Genomic DNA, 19,097 nt, shown 5'->3' on the forward strand with positions numbered 1-19,097 from the left:
TTCTAGGCGCATGCCAGGTGTCGAGGGGATCCGGTTCGGTGGCCTCAGGATTGGGTCTCTGCTCTTTGCAGATGATGTGGTTCTGTTGGCTTCGTTGGGCCGTGATCTTCAGCTCTCACTGGAGCGATTCGCAGCCGAGTGTGAAGCGGCTGGGATGAGACTCAGCACCTCCAAGTCCGAGACCATGGTCCTCAGTCAGAAAAGGGTGGAGTGCTCTCTCCAGGTCTGCAATAGGGTCCTGCCCCAAATGGAGGAGTTCACGTATCTCGGAGTCTTGTTCACAAGTGAGGGAAGGATGGAGCGGGAGATCGACAAGCGGATCGGTGCGGCGTCTGCAGTGATGCGGACTCTGCATCGGTCTGTCGTGGTGAAGAAGGAGCTGAGCCAAAAGGCAAAGCTCTCGATTTACCGGTTGATCTACATTCCTACCCTCACCTATGGCCAGGAGCTGTGGGTAGCGACCAAAAGAACGAGATTGCGAATACAAGCGGCCGAAATGAGTTTTCTCTGCAGGGTGGCCGGGCTCTCCCTTAGAGATAGGGTGAGAAGCTCGGTGATCCGGGAGGGGCTTAGAGTAGAGCCGCTGCTCCTCCACATCGAGAGGAGCCAGATGAGGTGGCTCGGACAATTGGTTAGGATGCCTCCTGGACACCTCCCTGGTGAGGTGTTCTGGGCACGTCCCACCGGAAAGAGGCCCCGGGGAAGACCCAGGACACGCTGGACAGATTACATCTCTCGGTTGGCCTGGGAACGCCTCAGGATTCCTCCAGATGAGCTGGTGAATGTGGCCCGGGAGAGGGAAGTCTGGGTTTCCCTGCTTAGGCAGCTGCCCCCGCGACCCGACTCCGGATAAGCAGAAGAAAATGGATGGATGGATGGATGGATAAATAACTGGTTTTTATAGTGTGTGAGTTAGTGTAGATGTTGAGCCAAAAAGTCTGACTGAGCCGAAGCCTTCCTTTAAAAACAAACCCCTCCTGAAAATTGCCAGTATCTGGAGCACGGGGTTTCAGAAAAGAAGTTTTAATGAGTTATTAATGAAGCGATTCAGCTTTTCCAATATTAGCGGGAATTTTTATTAGCTGTGCTCAAAAAGAGCCTGTGTGTTATTAATCACGTACTACTAGCCAATCAGACTGTGTTTTCAGTACAATCTAGTCCGTGCTGTAGTTTGACATTAATGCCTGGTTTTAATGATGTAATTTGATCACATTAAATAATAACCCAAAATGAAAAACAATCATTTCAAAACAATGTAAAATTACACGTAATAGTTGTTGTATAAAGAGGGGAATTGACAAGCTGACTCTTAGGAGTGTTCCTGTACCAAAAGGATCTAACCCTTTACCTTTTTACTCTTAGTGCTCTTGAGCAAGCAGCAGATCTGACTGGGGTTGAACTTGGTAGATTCTAAGTATAAATATTTGATGTATGAGGGGTGGGTGGTGATTTTAATGTGTACAGACTGAGCTATACATATAGTGAACTAATGTAGTAGCATCAAACCTCTTCTTCCTGAATGATCAGAACTTCTGGTGCAGAATTTTTTATTTCTTCATGTACATTTACACTGGAAGCCTTTGTGCTATGACTGATATATTGTTTTTAGGAGAATTAATGCCCCATAAATCTGAAAAAAAGTTAACAAAGTTTAATGAAGTTGGTGGAGGAAGACCAAAGAGGGAGAGAAGAATGCGCACATATGTAATCACAATGTAAAAATGTCCTACAAACTTACAGTTAGAGTTGTTTAGTTGTTACTAATGTTGTTGGTGGAAGTTTTAACCTTTTTAACCCTTTGAACCCTGTGCCTATGTTTTTTGCTCTTCCCCACAGGGTCTATGTGAATACTTTTAGTCATAGTAAAGGAATATTAGTAAAGCTATTTAAATATCAATATATGTGTTACTGGTGAAGAATTAATGAAGATGTTACATAGCACAAATAAAAGAAGTTTCAGGCTTGCCTAAAAACAACAAACACTTTCAGGATGAATTTCCCTTCGGAATAATGCAGCTGCAGCTCTAAACCTCTGTCAGGTCACAGAACAATATGTGAACATTGTCTTTGCAAAGGCAAACTCTTATAAAGTGAAACAGAACAAAACTAGAGAGGTTTTAGCTCAGGCAATTCAGGCAGTTTTCTCCAAAATGACCATTTTGGCACCATCTGTTATCAAAGTTCCCCAGCTGAAAGGAAGACATCCACTCTGTGTAGTTTTGATGCATCTGGTTGTTTATGACCCTGATAATACTTAAAGATTTAGGCGGACTTTATATTCTATATTTGACAGTACAGTCTCCGAGCTGAGCATGCACACACATTCATAATATATTTATTTTGGACACAGAAATACACATTTCGTTATCTTCATGCACACATTGCTTTTAAAGTAGAAGATGGAACTTCTTAAGTGCACACGCAACATGAATCAGAATCAAAACTACACATAACAAACAGTGGGTTGTTTAGATGGATGTCAGAAACTACAGAAAGCTCTGATATGTTCAAATCCTTTTTGACTTAATGGTAAATTTTTTGTTTGGTGTCACTTCCAAAACCTTAAAATCGAGGTGTCAAAATAGCAGAAACTTTTGACTTAAACTTGACATTATTATATGAATATTTTTCCTTCAGCTTGCTTTAGCAAAAATACAAGACTTACGGTCAGTTCGAAGGAAGTTGTTTAGGAGCTGAAAGAGCGGGAAGCTGCTCCAGGAGTCAACAGGCTGGACCTGCAGAGTGGCATCCATGTCGGCTCTATACAGAGATAGAAAGGTTTCAGCGTGTTCAGCCATCAGCTCGGGCCACCATGAGAAAGCCTGACAGAGACGGAGAGACGCAACAAAATAACATCAGAGGAGGAATAACAGCAAGTGTTTACATCCAAACATTTGGTGCTGAGGATATGGCAGTTTCCATAGTAACAAAGGTAATGTTACAGTATTAAAACAAGCATAAAGCAAGCACTGGATAACTGTGACATGTGATAAACTCGAGTTTTTATTTTCTCCTTTTAACCAATATATAGAGGGTGTTAATGTCTTTCATAGTGACCACAATTTTAGAACCTCTAAGATTCTGTTACTAACTTGATGACAACCAAATGTCAATCATCACATACAAATGCTAACCTGCTACAAGGGCTGTACGTATACTCTTGGTCTCAAACGAAAAGTCAGGGAAATCCAAGGATAGACCCCAAATTCACCTTAGAAAAACCACGAGGATCCAGAAACAAGTGAAATCCAAGATAGTATATCAGAGGAAAACCTCCTTCATCTTCATGGAAACTACCCGGACCTTAGTGATTCATGTCAAACAAAGGCAGAGTCCTTTTTAGAGCTGAAATAAAATGTTGTCCTCAAAACAGCAAAAGGAAGACATGATTTCTGATTCTGGCTGCGAGCTCCGAGTTTGTGGCCCACAGTGATGAGACAAACATCTTAGTAACCAGCAGAGTTTCTGCTTTCATGTGACTCCGTGTTTGTGGGGTTTGCCTAAAGTGGAGAAATGAGCAGAAGCTCTGAAGTGGACAGTGCTGTTCTCATTTTTTTGTTCCCATATAACTGCTTGGGGTTTGAACTGTGTTTGGCTTGGATGTCAGTGCTTGGTATATAGTCTTTTAACTGAGTTTCTCTCCGTAATTTTGGTATGCTTCATGTTAGGATTGTTGCTTCCTAGTGTGTGCAAACATCTTCTGTACTGTATGGATTTTATACTGCCACCTTTGCAGGGGGTTAGTCAAGAAGTTTATATCACATTTTTATGTATGAAAAAAACAAGACATTCATCATCCGTGGATAAAGAAAAAAATAGTCCAGCCATCTACATCATTGTTATCAGTTAAACAAAATTCAAAAGGATAATCACTGACTATTAAATACTGTACCTGTATATACATTTTTGGTTGTTTCTCCCCACCCTTTGTCTTCTGTGTGTTTGTTTCAAGCAGTTAACTTTCCCATCCTCCCTATTTCTTTATTTTCTTTATGTAAATACAATTGTCACATCATCATTTTATGGCACTTCTTTGATCATCTCTATTAAAAAAAACCTTGCTTCACTTTGTACATTGTCAATGACTTTTCATTTCCTGTGTGACCACTACACTCAATCATTTTACTTTGTATTTCTGCATTTTATTATCTATTTACAAGCATTTATTACTGAAATGGATGTGCTGAAAAGAAACCATTTTAAGTGTTAAGGAATCGTTAGGTGGGTTAAAGCTATTATTGACAGTGGTGAGAAACTGAAAAGGCACATTTAAAATGTCTCATCATTCATCCTTCAAGGTAACAAAGGTTCAAAGCACAACTTTGTAATTTCTCTTTTTCCTGTCTTAGATCTCTGCTTCTTCTTCCTCTATCGAACAGAAACACTGACCTCAGTACATCAGCATAAGATTCAAGGCTGGTTGCACTTTTCTCTTGGAAGTCCTGTAGTCGTCAATAGCAGAGGTCACCCAGCAGGATGACCTCGTTGGACCTGAGAGCCACACAGCCTCAATGCTCTTTAGATAGAGTGAATCGACAGGTACTTCCACAACAGCACCTGTGGACTTTTTTTTTTGGTTTAAAATGCAGCAAGCTGTCACACAGCAAAATAAAGAAAAAAGCTTCACATCTGCCTCCATTAATTTACACACCAGCTGCTTTAAACAGCTCATCTCTGATAAGATGCTGGCAGAGTCTAAATGTATCTGCTGCAGAGTTTTAATGCACATCAGAGCAAAAAGGCAGGAAAAAACAAGAAAAACACCTTTAATGCTAAAGTAAAGGCTGATCTCATCCACATTCATTACATTTATAAAGAGGTGAATGTTCACATATATAAGTTTAAAAGAGAACTGCTGAGGCTCCAACAAGTCCTCCTTCCTGTTTTTCTATTTCAATAAGTTATTCTGTTGTTTCTGACATGGCTGAGAAAAAAAAGAAATAAAGAGTCAGAGGAAACATCAAGGGTGGATCAAGACGCAACGTTGAAAAGAAAAGAGGAGGATGAGAAAAGGATGATTAATAAACTCAGGGTCAGAATGACATGGAAACATATCTGAAATTGAAGAGAAAGCAAACAGAAAGATATATATATATAAAAAGGTTAAGGAAGTAAAGAAAAACATAAATATTTCTGCTGAGAAGATAAGGGAGCAATGGGCATATGGGGTAGAGAAATTGAGTAAAAAAAAAAAAATCCTCATGCTTTTTAGAAAGCCAAAGGTTTCTTTATTATAGGCGAAGAAGATTGTTGGCACTGAAAAAGGGCTAATGTTCTTATTGTAGCTTCCAAGGACACCCATTCTTCCATATCCTGCTTTCAATAAACAATGTGTCAAAAAAATGTGTGAAAACCTAATTACTGAATATTTTCCAGATTGCAGGGAGAGCATCTTAACGGTGAAGACAATTGTTGGAGCAAAATCAAGAAAGACTTTCAATGGCAAATAAAGGAAGAAAAAAAACTGAATGGAGGTAAACTTTGAAAATAAATGGAGCCAGGTTAATAATGAGAGGTTATTTCACACACACACATTCAACCAGAAGAGAAGCTGTGAGGAAATAATAGTGCTGGAGTTCATCTTTAAGGTACTGAACTGGCTTGTAGTCATGATTCTGAGCAGATCAGTCAAGTCCTTTGACACAAAAAAGGAGACTGTTATAAATGTAATTTATATATATATACACAGAAATACATATATATATATATATATATGGTAGTATACATATATACTACCAAACATTCAGTCTCTGAAAGCTGTTTATAGCTGTGCTTTTTGATTCTGGTGACAGCAACATTTTGGTCTAGACTAAGAGATCTGTGCATCTACTGACATTTATGTGATGCACAATGTGATCTCAAGCTATTTATCTCTAGCACTAAAAAAGCTCAAGATTTGACATAAGATTTACAAAATCAACACTAAACTTTCTAAAAACATTTATCTTACATGATGCTGCTCATAATTTTAAAGATTTTTACTGTTCATGTCACATGAAAACAAGGCTCAGGTTGTAATCTATCATCTTTCTGCTAAGTGCTACTTAGCTAATCTTTTCTGTGTCCCATGCACACAGAGATGAATCCATGTTCTCTTTTAATCTTAATGTTATTTATGGACTATTCAAAGTCACTGCAATTCAGTGTTGAAAAAAAAAACTTTTTTAGACGCAGTTTGCCTCAGACTGGTGAACCTCTGTCCATCTTTACATCTGAGAGACTCTGCCTCTCTGAAATGCTCCTTTTATATCCAGTAATGTTACTGACCTGTTGCCAATTAACCCAATTAGTTGCCAAATACCCCTCCAGTTGTTTGTGATTTTAACTGAGATACTTTTAGTTGCTCCTGTTCCAAAGTTTCAACGTTTTTTCTGCCCATCTTCACGTCTTAGAAACTCAAACTCCTTAAGTTGCATTTTTACTCACACAGTGTTTGTTTTAGCTCCACCTTCTTATCCAGCCATTTGTTTTGTCTTGAATTAGATTCAAGATGAGCTGATATTTTTTAATGATTTAGTAAAATTAGTAACTTTTAACTTTTGATGTTTTTTAATCATGGTCAATAAAATATTGGGTCTTGAAATTTGAATGTATTCTGATGTATTTTTATTTTACAAAGCATACAGGCTTACTTTTTTTGCTTTTTAGAATTGAGACCTAACTCAACCAGGCCAGCCTCCTAGCTGAAGGTTTCTTCCACATTCTTTTTTTTTAAATGTGTGTATATGTGTCAAATGCAACACTAATAAATCCAGTTGTACACGGGTTCATCAACAGGAAGGCATTTATCCTGAAATGGGCAAAAGGCAGCAATCAACAGGGGACTGTCGGACAAAAACCCTAACCAGACCAGCATCGAGCAAGTCACCAAACAAACATTTTTCTTTTCTTTTATATTCATATAACAAATAAAGGCGTAAAAAGCTAAACTAAAGACTCTTGTCTCCATCACAGTTTCCATTTATAAAAAGGAATGGTTTATTTCTGTTTTCTGCCTTACTTGTCTTTAATTATCTCCACCTCTTCATGTTTAAACTTCTTTAACAAAGTTGATTTACACCTGTTGCCTCAATATACCTCTACCCTCTCACAACAGAGCATTCACAACTGGTCATTTCTCCACTTTCTTCTCCTTCGTCATTGCTCACGGCAAAAACAGAAATAGCTCATTCTAGTAAAAGTAGAAACAATCCATTTAGAAAAACAATAAATAATAAGAGAAACATGAGTTTTAAATAATGTATTTGGTTCTCATGAATATTTACTGTTGTTACACACTAAACTGGAGGCACAAAACACCTGACGCACACTACAACACAAATTTACAACCAAATAAAATCATTGTAAAATCATAGATTTACGTCACTCTGTTTGCACAAATAGAAGGGTTTTTAAACATCCACTAATTCACACAACAACAAGAAAGCTGGTGGAGATGAAGCACAGACATGACAACAAACAACAAACTTACCTCTCTTCCCTTCACACAGCGGAGGGGAAAAAAGGGAAACAGAAAAGAGTAAGATAAAAAACACCAGTCTGACCTGAGCTGATGAACTAAATGACTTTGTTGTACAGGATTGAATTCTGTATCTTGTTAAAGACAAATTTCTGCAGTCATTTGGAGAGAGAATGTTGTTCTGTGTTATTGTTGATGTGATTCATCATACACCTCCCAACCACTAATACAACATAAACTCTCTCCCACCTTCAATTACAAATGAACAGTCTGGTTCCTGTGGAGTGATGCTGAATCACAGACAAAAATGGATAAAAAGGGTAGTAATTACAGGAAAGAAGTAGATAAACACTTTATCAGGTCCACCTTCTAGTACCAGGTTTGATCCCTTTTTCCTTCAGAACTGACGTAATTCTTGGTGTCACAGATCCAACAAGGTGTTGGAAACATTCCTCAGAGATTTTTCTCCATATTGACATGACAGCATCACACAGCTGCTGCAGGTTTGTCAGCTGCACATCCATGATGAGAATCTCTCGTTCCACCACATCCCAAAGCTTCTCTATTGGATGGAGATCTGGTGACTGTGGCTGCTGGAGTCCAGTGAACTCATCGTCATGTTCTAGAAAGCAGGTGGAGATGATCTGAGCTTTGTGACATGGTGCATTATCCTGCTGGAAGTAGCATCAGAAGATGCTCCATTGTGGTCATAAAGGGATGGACATGGTCAGCAACAATACTCAGGTAGGCTGTGCTGGTTAAACCAGGCCACAGTGGTTTTAAGGGGCCCATCACACCACATGTAGCCTAAACTGTTGATGCAAGGCAGGACGGATCCATGTTTTCATGATGTTTCCACCAGATTCTGAGCCTAGCATCTGAATGTGAAGCTCAAATGGAGACTCATCAGACCAGCAACGTTTCTCCATCTTCTATTGTCCAGTGTTGGTGAGTGTGTGTGAATTGTAGCCTCAGTTTCCTGTTCTCAGCTGACAGGAGGCACCCGGTGTGTCTTCTGCTGCTGTAGCCCATCTGTTTCTAAGGTTGGACGTGTTGTGTGTCCAGAGATGCTGTTCTGCATCTTGGTTGGAACCAGTGTTTATTTCACTTCATGATGTCTTTCTATCATCTCTAACCAGTCTGCCCATTCTCCTCTGAACTCCGAAGTCAACCAGACATTTTGGTCCAGACACCTGCTGCTCACTGGATATTTTCTCGTTTTTAGATCATTCTCTGTAAACCCGAGAGATGGCTGTGTGTGAAAATCCCAGTAGATCAACAGTTTCTGAAAGACTCAGAACAACAACCAATGCCACATTTAAAGTCACTTAAACTTTCTTTCTTCCTCATTCTGACGCTCAGTTTGAACTTCAGCAGGTTGGCATGTCTACGTGACTAAACGCATTAAGCTGCTGATGTGATTGGCTGATTACATATTTGTGTTAACGAGCAGTTAAACAGGTGGACCTATGTATGTGTTTTTAATAATGACATTTTTTTTTCCAAATAGCATTGTTGTTATTGTCTCACATTGCAACTGTAAGAGGCAGAAAACTGTTGTGATTAGGTTTATTGCCTTAAAGGAAAAAAAACAAAACAACAACAACAACAAAACATCCTGTGGTGGTTACATGGATGATTGGACACTTTAGACACGGAGGCTTATTATTTATTTATTTTTTTTAATTTTTAGTGACATCATCCACAACTGTAAAATAACTCCATTATTAAGGAACAATCTAAATTTGAATTGGTCACTTTGGGCATACATATGTTAAGGGAGATCACTACATAAAGAAGAAGAAACTATGGCATTTAGACACTTCAGCGTCATTCTGACAGTGACAAAAGCAAAAATCAGCAAGACACTGAGCATATTGCCTGCAAAGAAATTAACCGAGTAAACAATTATGATTTCTAATTTTAAGTTATGACAGCTTGTATCAGTGTTCTGACATAAAGCCTTTAATCCGAGCTTCATTTGTGAAGCTCTGAGTAGAAATCTGCTGGTCACCATGGCAGCAGCAGAGCAGTGTTTTAATAATAGTGCAGAAACAGATGCCTATACGGCATGCAATTACTCCAGGCCGGTAAAACTGCCACATCTCAACACCTATGATTGATCAGTTTTACACCTTGGCATTAAACTCGGGGTGCATATGGGCCGTGGGCGTTGTTTTCATCGTGTCTACGCTGCGATCGGTAATGCAGTGCTGCCACTTGTCATGTCATCTGACACTTAACATGAAGGCTGCCAACTGAGACAGTGGAGGAAAAATTAATGGAGCTGTGAAAAGTGATCAAGAATATAAACGAAATGATCAAGTGATTTGTAATGTCTTTGCTGCCGTTACCTGGAGTGAGAAAAAATGAAAAGAAAAAAAGATCGCTGAGTTCAACTTGAAAATGGGCTCGCAGATCAGTTTTACACAGAATACGCTGCACATGCACATCAGCCTCCTAATGATGGGTGAACAATGACCCCATTCCAAAATCCATCAAACTTACTAGAAATACATAAATACTAGTATTTAACTGTTGTTAACCTCCGCTGCAGTGGTCTTCATAGTTTTCTTGTTCAGGCTACACCCATAAGTGTGAACTTATGACACAGATGTTTAATTTGCTTCAGAGCTGCTCCTCTTTGGGCCTCGCCTCTAAAACACCATGAACAACAACATTCTTTGCAGCTTTGTGGGTTTAAAGGTACTTTTCAGAACTTTTTTTTTCAAAGGTGGATTTACAAAGCTTATATAAGCAAAGTCTGTCTCAGCTGCTTGGATAGCAAGAATGAATGTGATTCTACGTGGTTGAAAAAACAACAACAACAACAACAACAAAAAAAAACAAATAAAGGGAAATTAAAAAATTAAGATTACAGAAAATAGATGCAAATTTACATGTCTAATGTAAAATAACAGGGCGACTGAAAATACATAAATTGTATGTTTTTTAAGGCTGTCAAATGATTAAAAATTTTAATTAAAGTCAGAAATTAGATTAAAAAATACAAATGAGTTAATAATGATTAGTCACCATTTGCGACTATGCCTGAAATTTGCCTGTGTTTAGTGTTACTGTATCAACAGAATGAGCCAATGCTACAAATATTTAGTGTTAAATGACCTTCCCTTGGGTAAACATCAGATCCAAGGGTCATAAATGCAGCGTGTAATGTTCTTCTATATACTGTCACCCAAAATAAACAACTGGTGATAAAACAGATCATTGGCTGTTCGTTTCACAAGAATTATTTTCACTTTGTTTTTACATTAGATGATAGCTGTAGTTGTAATAATCAGTCTAACTTTTTATGAAAAATAGACATTAAAAAAAGTCTAAAGGTCAAATTTGTGCCACCTTTGTCCTGGCCAGTGCCCTTGCCTGGGCCCCGCCATCAAAACTTTTCTAGACCCGCCCAGCATAGCTGAAGAATAAATCCTTTCTACCACCTGTCAACTCCTTTGTTAGAGAAGGGTCCTGCCAAAAACAATATGTGCCAGTGAGAACCATGATTTACTAGTTTTCTCCTTCTTAGATGAACGATAAACAAAGCCAACACGAGAGACAGTGCTCGCACCAGAAAAATGATCATATGATCACTGACAGTCAGTCACAGAACAACAGGAGATGAAGGGGGAGAGGAGGAGGCCGCTCAGACACAGAGAGGACCAGAGAGCAGCCATGTTTGTGCAAAACTGCAGAAATATTTTTTAAAACGTGGGAAAAGTCCAAGTGTTGAACCCTCTCACCAGGAAAAATGTTGGTGTTAAAGTTCCCTCATCCCCACACGGGTGCGACGCCATGTGTTGCTCCGTTAATGTTCTTTTAAATCAAATCCATCCACAGAGCCAGCTGGCTCATCTCCTACCATCTCGCCTCTAGACACCTCTATGTCCCACCGTTGTACCCGAGAAATTACAAATATATTGGGCTTGTCATGCTTTGTATGCGTTAAATGTTTTCCAAATGTGAACGCAACTATTCACATATTAGTAACCGCAGTTAACGCATTTATTTTCACAGCCTTAGTGTTTTTAAAATGAAATATGAATTAATTAAACATATGTCTGTTTTAACACATTTTCAAATGTATCATTTCACATTTTTTTCCTCATTTTAAAAAAGAAATAGTAAAACAATAAAATTCAAGTTTAAAAGTGTCAATACTCTGTTATCAAACAAATATCATTTATTTATACTGACACATTGTATGAATAATAGTGTTAAAGGGGTAGTGCACACAAAATGTGTTTTCAGAACAGTTGATAAATAAGCTTTTCTTTCTTTATTTATTTAACCATTAATTAATCGGCAAGACATCAAGTAACAGAGTCAGTGAGTGAAACGACACTTCAAAACAAATATTCTCTGTTTATCATCCGTCTCTCAAATTAAAATTATGCCAGAAGCTTAGACCGTTTTTCCTTCGATATTCACTAGTTTGAGTAGCTTATTTTCCAGAATTTCTGCAATGGAGGAGGAGAGTGCAAAGCCAGGATGAACTTTAGACAGATAATCGACCCATTAACAGAAAACATGTTAAGTTTATGAACTCCTTTCATACATCATGTTCATTGCTGGACTGGTGCGTCTTCATTGTCCTCCACATGTACCGTAGAGAAACAGAAACTGAGCAAAGTTGTTGCACCTCAGCAGCAGAGTTCACAGAGTCAAACTGTGTCTGCATGAACAAATCAGAAGCCACCACACATAACCATGACCATATCATCTTTCCAGTTTTAGAAGGGCTCGTGTCTGCCGGTGGTTAAGTGACAACAGGAAGGTCAGCACTAATGAGAATGCCTCAAAATCCAGGTTCTCCTCAACACAATTCCCCTCTATGTCAATTTCACTGGACTGTTTCAAAATATCATGGATAGGAAACCTTCTCCTATTGGACATTTTCAAGAGAGCGAGAAAGAGAAAGAGAGAGAGAGAGAGAGAGAAAGAGTCCAGTATACACAGACCATGATGAGGAATGATTTGGATAGAGGGCTGCCGTGCAAACTTTTATGTTTCCCCATATGATTTTGAATGAACAACCAATGTCCTTGTGGGAATACCGCGCCCTCCACTGTGCAGGAAATTAGTAATGTGCGATACCACTCATTTTCTCTCTGATCCGATACCAAGTAAAATATAATTCATTATCAGCGATACCGATCCGATACTGATACTTTGTAGAGAAACTTAATGTGTTTGGAAAATCGCTTTCGAAGCAGCGACGCTGAGGGGAAAGGAAGTGGTAGTCACATTTTTATAAAATGCTTTGTAACTCAAACTGAAATTATTATTATTGTCTTTCTATACCACTAAATATTTTTCATTAGTATTTTTATTTTTAAAAACTATATAGTGATTGTTTTTCTAAATATTTAATGACACCAGCCTGTGCAGCATCCTCACCAACTAAATCTAGGCCTGCTAAATTGATGTGAGCTGATCTCAGGGACACATATCACTCCAAGCTAACTTCCTCCTCTTCCTCATAATAATTTAATTATACCATGTGATGCTACGGCTGCTACGGCCTGAGTGAGTTAGAGATGCACTGCTGCGCCCTGATGCTGTGCAGGCGGAAGAAAAAGTAGTTCCTGTCAACTAGGTATAATTTAGAGAAGATCCTGATATTATAGTTACTTTTTACTGTATTCCAGTTTGTGATAGATATCATTTTTACCCCAAATCAAATGAAAACTGATTCTAGAACTTAAAAAACTGGTATCAGTAGTATCGATATTTTGGTATCGATCCACATCACTAAGGGAAATATCATTTCTACTTCAGCAGGTGTGAGTAGTAGGTCACACACACACACACACGGACACACACACACATTTATGTTCATGATACGGTAAAGTTCTAATGAGAATATTGTTTCTCCTCCCTCATGTATCAACTCTGCACCTGCAGATGTGGGAATGTTAGGCCACACACACACAGCTAAAACAGCTTTTGGTCAAATTGATCCCAGAGGAACAGCAATGCGTGCAATGTGTTCAGCACACACATGAAAAATATCATGATCATTTCATGCTTAATCAATTGCACCCTTCAAATTAGGAATCATGAAACATGAAAAAAATCTTACTTTTTTTTTTTTTTAATGATAAACATTAAACGGGTCAAATTTACTCCAAGGATAACAGGAGGGTTAACACCAAAGCTGCCATTATATCTGACTCCCTATAACCAGCATCCAGCTGTCTGTCAGCACGTACTAGAACTGTCCTGCACTGCCTCAGAAGAAAGTTAGAAACACTTCTTAAACCTGTAATAATGCTGTGTTTTTATCGTGTAGGAAAGCTGATAATTTCACTCTGATAAAAGGTAAGAGGGTGGTCACTTTGAGTTTACCCCATGGGTTTGCAGTTCTGAACATTTCTGACGGTAAACGCATTCCCGGTATTTTATCATGACCTGTTTGCATCATCTCAGGATTCATCTCATAACAGCAACACATCCTGAATGCTGCAAATCCAGGTCTGAAATTCTTCATAGCTCCTTTAATAAAAGCCCTGCACCATTTTAAGTCCTGTTGGTCAAAATATAGGTTTTGTTTTCATTAAAATCAAAGATAACATGTGAAATTACTTAAATTAACTGATGTGAATCTGTCCTCTGATTTTACTCCGGTAAACATGACGTTCTGTAACTTTTATTAGTTGTAGAATTTCTGTGAAGCTGAATTTAACTTTTTTGTTGCTCTGGACTAAATAACATTCTGAAGATTTAAGAGAAAAAAAGACATGTGAGGATCGATTTGGAAGAGACATTAATTAATCAAAACAAATATCAGCGGTATTTTATATGATCTGGTTTATCTAAGAGCTACATAGAAATGTTTGGTTTTCTTTTGGTGTTTTTGACTATTTTCTCAACAGCAACATGTTTTTTTCTCCTTTTAACTTTCAAAAAACATGTAAAAACTCATGAAATCGATTAATTAAGAATAAAAAAGAAGAAAATACCTCAGAGTGATGTTCATCGTTTTGCTGCAGGACTTCGATGCAGAGCTCTCCCAACCTCATCATGTCCTCCAACCTTTTCTCTGGTGCTTCCTGGAGGTCCACTGAAGGGTTCAGAGTGAGGAGGGGGGCAGAAAAATGTCTTATAATCCTCTGCTGGTCACACAGAACATTTCCTTGTGATGCTAACAACCTGCTATTAGGACAACCTTTAAATCTTTTATCCTGTTCTCCTCTTTCCTTTTTTCACTTTTTTTTTTACACAAGGACTAAATCAAAAGTTCAATCATGATAAAAAAAGTTTTCTGATATCAAAGATGATTAACAAAACCACCTCCAGTCATATGAAATCATTAAAAACAAAATATCAACACATGATTTAATTCCTGAGCTCAGTTAGATATTTAACATTTTTTACTATATTTTCAATGGAATTTAAGTACAAAGAAGACCAGATAGCATTAGAGAGATTAAATGCTTGTCAGAATTGTATTTTTGCCCGTCCTTTCATACAGTACAGTTTTATCCACATGGGGCAAGTCGCATATCCAGAGTCAGTTAAAGTTTTTTAACAAATATTATAAAGATAAAACTAGTCCAGAATAATTTGCTTTAAATCTTTATATTCTGATTCATGCAACCCTTTAGCTAATCCCTCACACACCGGTAAACTGCTAATCTAGTAATCTGAAAATGGTGACCAAGTCTTATAGAAAACCTTTAAATTACATTTAGACACGTATGTCAAATATTCTGTCAAAAATAATCCTGCTACCCAGCTTCGCTGCAGGTTTACAGTCTGTCCATTGCAGCAGTTTGAAATGTTTATCAGGTAGACCAAGAATGAGAAAAATTAGGTCCTTGTTTAATTTATATCAAGAACAGGAGATAGTAGTTTGCATCTTTCTCATTAATATATTTGGCTCAATGACAAATAAAGCTTCTATAAAGATATTTTTAAAAAGTATTTTCAAAATAGATGGCATGCATATTTTTGCGTCTGTTATTTGTTAAATAACATTTCAAAGTGGTTCATTTTTTTACTGTATTTGTAAATTCTCTGCAAAAAAATGTTTGGTGGCACAACCAATTATTTACAAAAAATATATATTTTCTTATGATTTATTCTAAATCAAATCTTAGGCAAGCGTCGCTTAGAGTGTCTACAGTGAGCAACACATATTATTATTTTGTGGTTATGTTTTGTATGTAGAATAATTTAAGATTATTGCATTCTAATGGTCAAATATTTCCTTATTTCAGCATCCGATGTGACATTTGAAGACAGAAAAGTAATTTATAAATAGACAAATGAATGCATTCAATACAACAGCTACTCCCATCGTCGTGGTCAACCCTTTTTTCACCTTAACCTGTTATTTATTGGTTTAAATTGATATTTTACATGGTTGCACTACCTGACAATTATAAATTGTGCCACTTGACTAAATTAGTAAAGACAAGAAATATGCTGAGTACATAATACATCTAAACCCCTGCGATGGACTGGTGACCTATCCAGGTGTGCCTGCTTCTCACCTCATAATTGCTGGGAGATGCTCCATCTTCCCCACGACTCTGAACTGGATTAAGCGGAACAGTAAATGGATGGATAGACGTCCACATCCAATTCATCAAAAGTATGGCAAGATTTTAAATCATTAAATTGAATGTAACTGAGATGAAACACTAATCACATACTAAATAAAAATAATTGTGTTTGAACATTAAAAGATTAACAAATATTTCAAAACACTTTGAAATGTTTGTTCAGCAGAGGTTCAGGTAGATACTCCATTTCAGGTGGCAGTAAAGGAGTCCCACTCTGCAGGAGTGCCGTGAATGAAGAGGTTGTAGCTCTCAGACCACTTTGAGGACATCGGTTGTGTAGAAAAAAATTATATCAGCAGGATGGAGTCATAGGAACTTTTTATTTCGTCCCAGCTGCTGCATGTGACTTCAATCTCATCACCAAGTACCTGTAGCACTTGTCAGTGAAAGTTAGCCATAAATTTAGCTGCCCTTTACATTTACCCACATGGATAAAATTCTCCAGTCGCTGAACATGTAAAATCAAACATCAAACAGGAATTTTTGCCCTTTTTCTTTGCATTGAAAAATGAGGTTTTGTTAAAGGTCACGCTCTTTAACGAGGTTAAAGGGCGTGGCCAAGGCAGATGGCCAATTTCAATATCACGCTATGACAGCACAAATCCTTATAATTACTCAAAATTATCTGATCAACATCAAATTGAAAGCGATAAATCAGCAAGAGATATATATACCCAATTTCCAGGCTATACTTAGCTCCGCCCACTTCCAACAGTAGGAGACTTCTTGCTCTCTGGTTGGTCCTGCTTCTTTATGATTAATCCCACACACTTGAAAGTGCTTTACAACATGTCAGACCCTTCATGATACCACAGTAAGAATCTCAAGTTCCTTCGCCAAACATAAGGATGGCGAGTAATGGTCCGACGCCATGAAACAGGAAGTCGCAATAACTGACACACAGACAATGGCAAAATGGATTAAAAGGCGATTCTGCACATCCCTGCACGAGCATGTGTAGCTGCAGGTGAGGGCAAGGATGGTGTGGCAGGGTTGTTGCCAGGGCACAAGGTGGCATAGGCTGGAGGGGCGCCTTTACTTGACAAAGGCATCTAAATTTATTAAAGAAATAATAATAACATATTTTCTAAGTTTATAACATCCTTAACTTAAAACTTATGAGCATTTAATCAATGTAATGCATTCTCATCAGTTGCACCAGCTGACTTTTGCAAATAATTTTAGTGCATTAGCCAGCATTTGCTAGCATGGGCAAGCATATATTTTTAAACTAAACGAAAGAGTTTTATGATAAAATAACATGTTCCTAGTTTTACATTGGTTGTACCACCTGACACTGAAAGTGTAACAGTCTACCAATGAGTAAGAATAAAGCTATTTTATCAAAATTTGATATAGATTTATAAACCTCTTCATTCAACCATAAAGACATAAAAAACTATAAATTATTGCAATGTGCTGAAAATGTATTAAAACTTTTTTTCGTAGAATAAAGTGGTGCATCTAATAAATTGCTAAAATTATTTAAAAAAAAAAAAAATATATATATATATATATATACACTCGGACACAAAAATATGCACGTCATGTCACTGACCCATTTACATGTCTAAACAAAACTATTCTGACCTTAGCAGAAACTCTGTTCTTTGAACAAAAATGTGCTACTATCTTTATATTGAACTTTAAAACATTAACATCATGTAAGACAAAACTGAAAAGAAAAAAAAAATATTTGTAGACATTAAATCAGGACATCATGTGAACCTTAATCTGAGTATTTATAGGTTTTTAAAAGAGATTTTGGTTGCTAGAACAAAGACAACAAAACACTTTGTCATGTTCTTCCTGAAGAACTGGGTCAGCTTTTCTATTTGGGTGAATGTTTTTGGATTGTTGATGACTGAAGATTTGTGGCATGATGGATTGTTACATCCCTCTTTTTAACTTGTCTTCTCCAACATGTGGTTTGTTCATTCCACCTCTTTCCCCCTCACTCTCTGTTCATGTCTCTGCAACAATGTCTTGTTCTTAGCTGAACAATCCTCAAAGCACCGGCTGTTGTTGTTGTATTTGCTGTAACTGTGTTTACAAAACAAGCTGGAGTTCTGCAGCATTTACTGTCCTTCTCTGCTTCAGCAGGATGTGAAAGATTAAAATCTCACCCTTGATCTGAGCGTAATCCATCAGCTGACTGTAGTTGATTTGAGCTGCCTTTTCCAGACACCTTTGGACCAACTTCATCATGTCCTCTGAAGGAACAGGTGTGGTGATATCTTTCATCAAAACCTGAAAACAGAGCAGTTTTCCTGGTCAAAAAGTCTGTACACACTTAGATGTTTAAAGCAAGAAATGGTTGCTTTTTAGTATCAACTTTCCAATTCAGGAGCCGATTTCCATCTCTGCTGATATTTAGTCCCCCTCCAGAGGTCACCTGCTCTGGTAGGGCTGCTGGGAAATGCTGCTAAAGCTGATACAGAGAATATTTTGTCTCTAGGACATGGATGCTGCTGTCTATGAGATCAATAAAGGATTAATATCAACATGAATAAAAATCAGTCATCTGTGCTGGATTATAATAATCAAAGCGTGGGTGTTTTTTCAAGTCTGCCTTATTAACCACTGGGCTACAACCTTCCTTTTTAATGGACCAATAGCATTCATTCTGAAAATATCAGTCACCAACACAGCCATAATTTTTAAGATGCGCTTAAGTAAGAATGTGGGATATTTAGTTTGAGACTGGACATAGGAGGAGGGTTTACAAATAGAAATTTGTTTTTAGTTTTCTTTTCCATGATGTGAAGATTTTAAAGCTCAACATCCAAAATGTGGTTTGGTCTGTTTTTGCTTGAAGAACAGATGATTTTTCTTTAAGAGCTCTGATTGAGCTCAGAGAGAAAATTAGATTTTGAAATTTTAGTTGTTTTTTGTGATTTGCTGTGAATGGGAATGATTGTGTTCAATCAGCACGTTGCATGATCTCGCCTCAAGTGATGGATCTTAAACTGAATCAAAACAGTTTGCGGTAGAATTTGTGATATCTGCAATTGATCTAAATCTGTATCTATATAATATCTTGTGATCAAACTTTA

General features: G+C 37.6%; 1 protein-coding gene across 2 annotated transcripts in view; it reads right to left on the reverse strand.

Moving 5' to 3' along the window:
• Nucleotides 1–19,097, reverse strand: part of cadps2 (Ca++-dependent secretion activator 2) — a 224,303-nt gene that overhangs the window by 62,840 nt on the left and 142,366 nt on the right. Inside the window, exons 16-19 of one of the 2 annotated variants that reach the window (XM_041996779.1) lie at nt 18,168–18,291; nt 14,434–14,534; nt 7,472–7,480; nt 2,666–2,822 (exon numbers count right to left, since the gene is read on the reverse strand). In XM_041996779.1, the coding sequence (XP_041852713.1) occupies nt 2,666–2,822; nt 7,472–7,480; nt 14,434–14,534; nt 18,168–18,291 (391 nt within the window). The remainder of the gene's footprint in view (nt 1–2,665; nt 2,823–7,471; nt 7,481–14,433; nt 14,535–18,167; nt 18,292–19,097) is intronic. The other variant, XM_041996780.1, reaches the window with a different exon arrangement.

This window comes from Melanotaenia boesemani, chromosome 10, assembly GCF_017639745.1.
Source record: "Melanotaenia boesemani isolate fMelBoe1 chromosome 10, fMelBoe1.pri, whole genome shotgun sequence".
Classification (NCBI taxonomy): Eukaryota; Metazoa; Chordata; class Actinopteri; order Atheriniformes; family Melanotaeniidae; genus Melanotaenia; species Melanotaenia boesemani.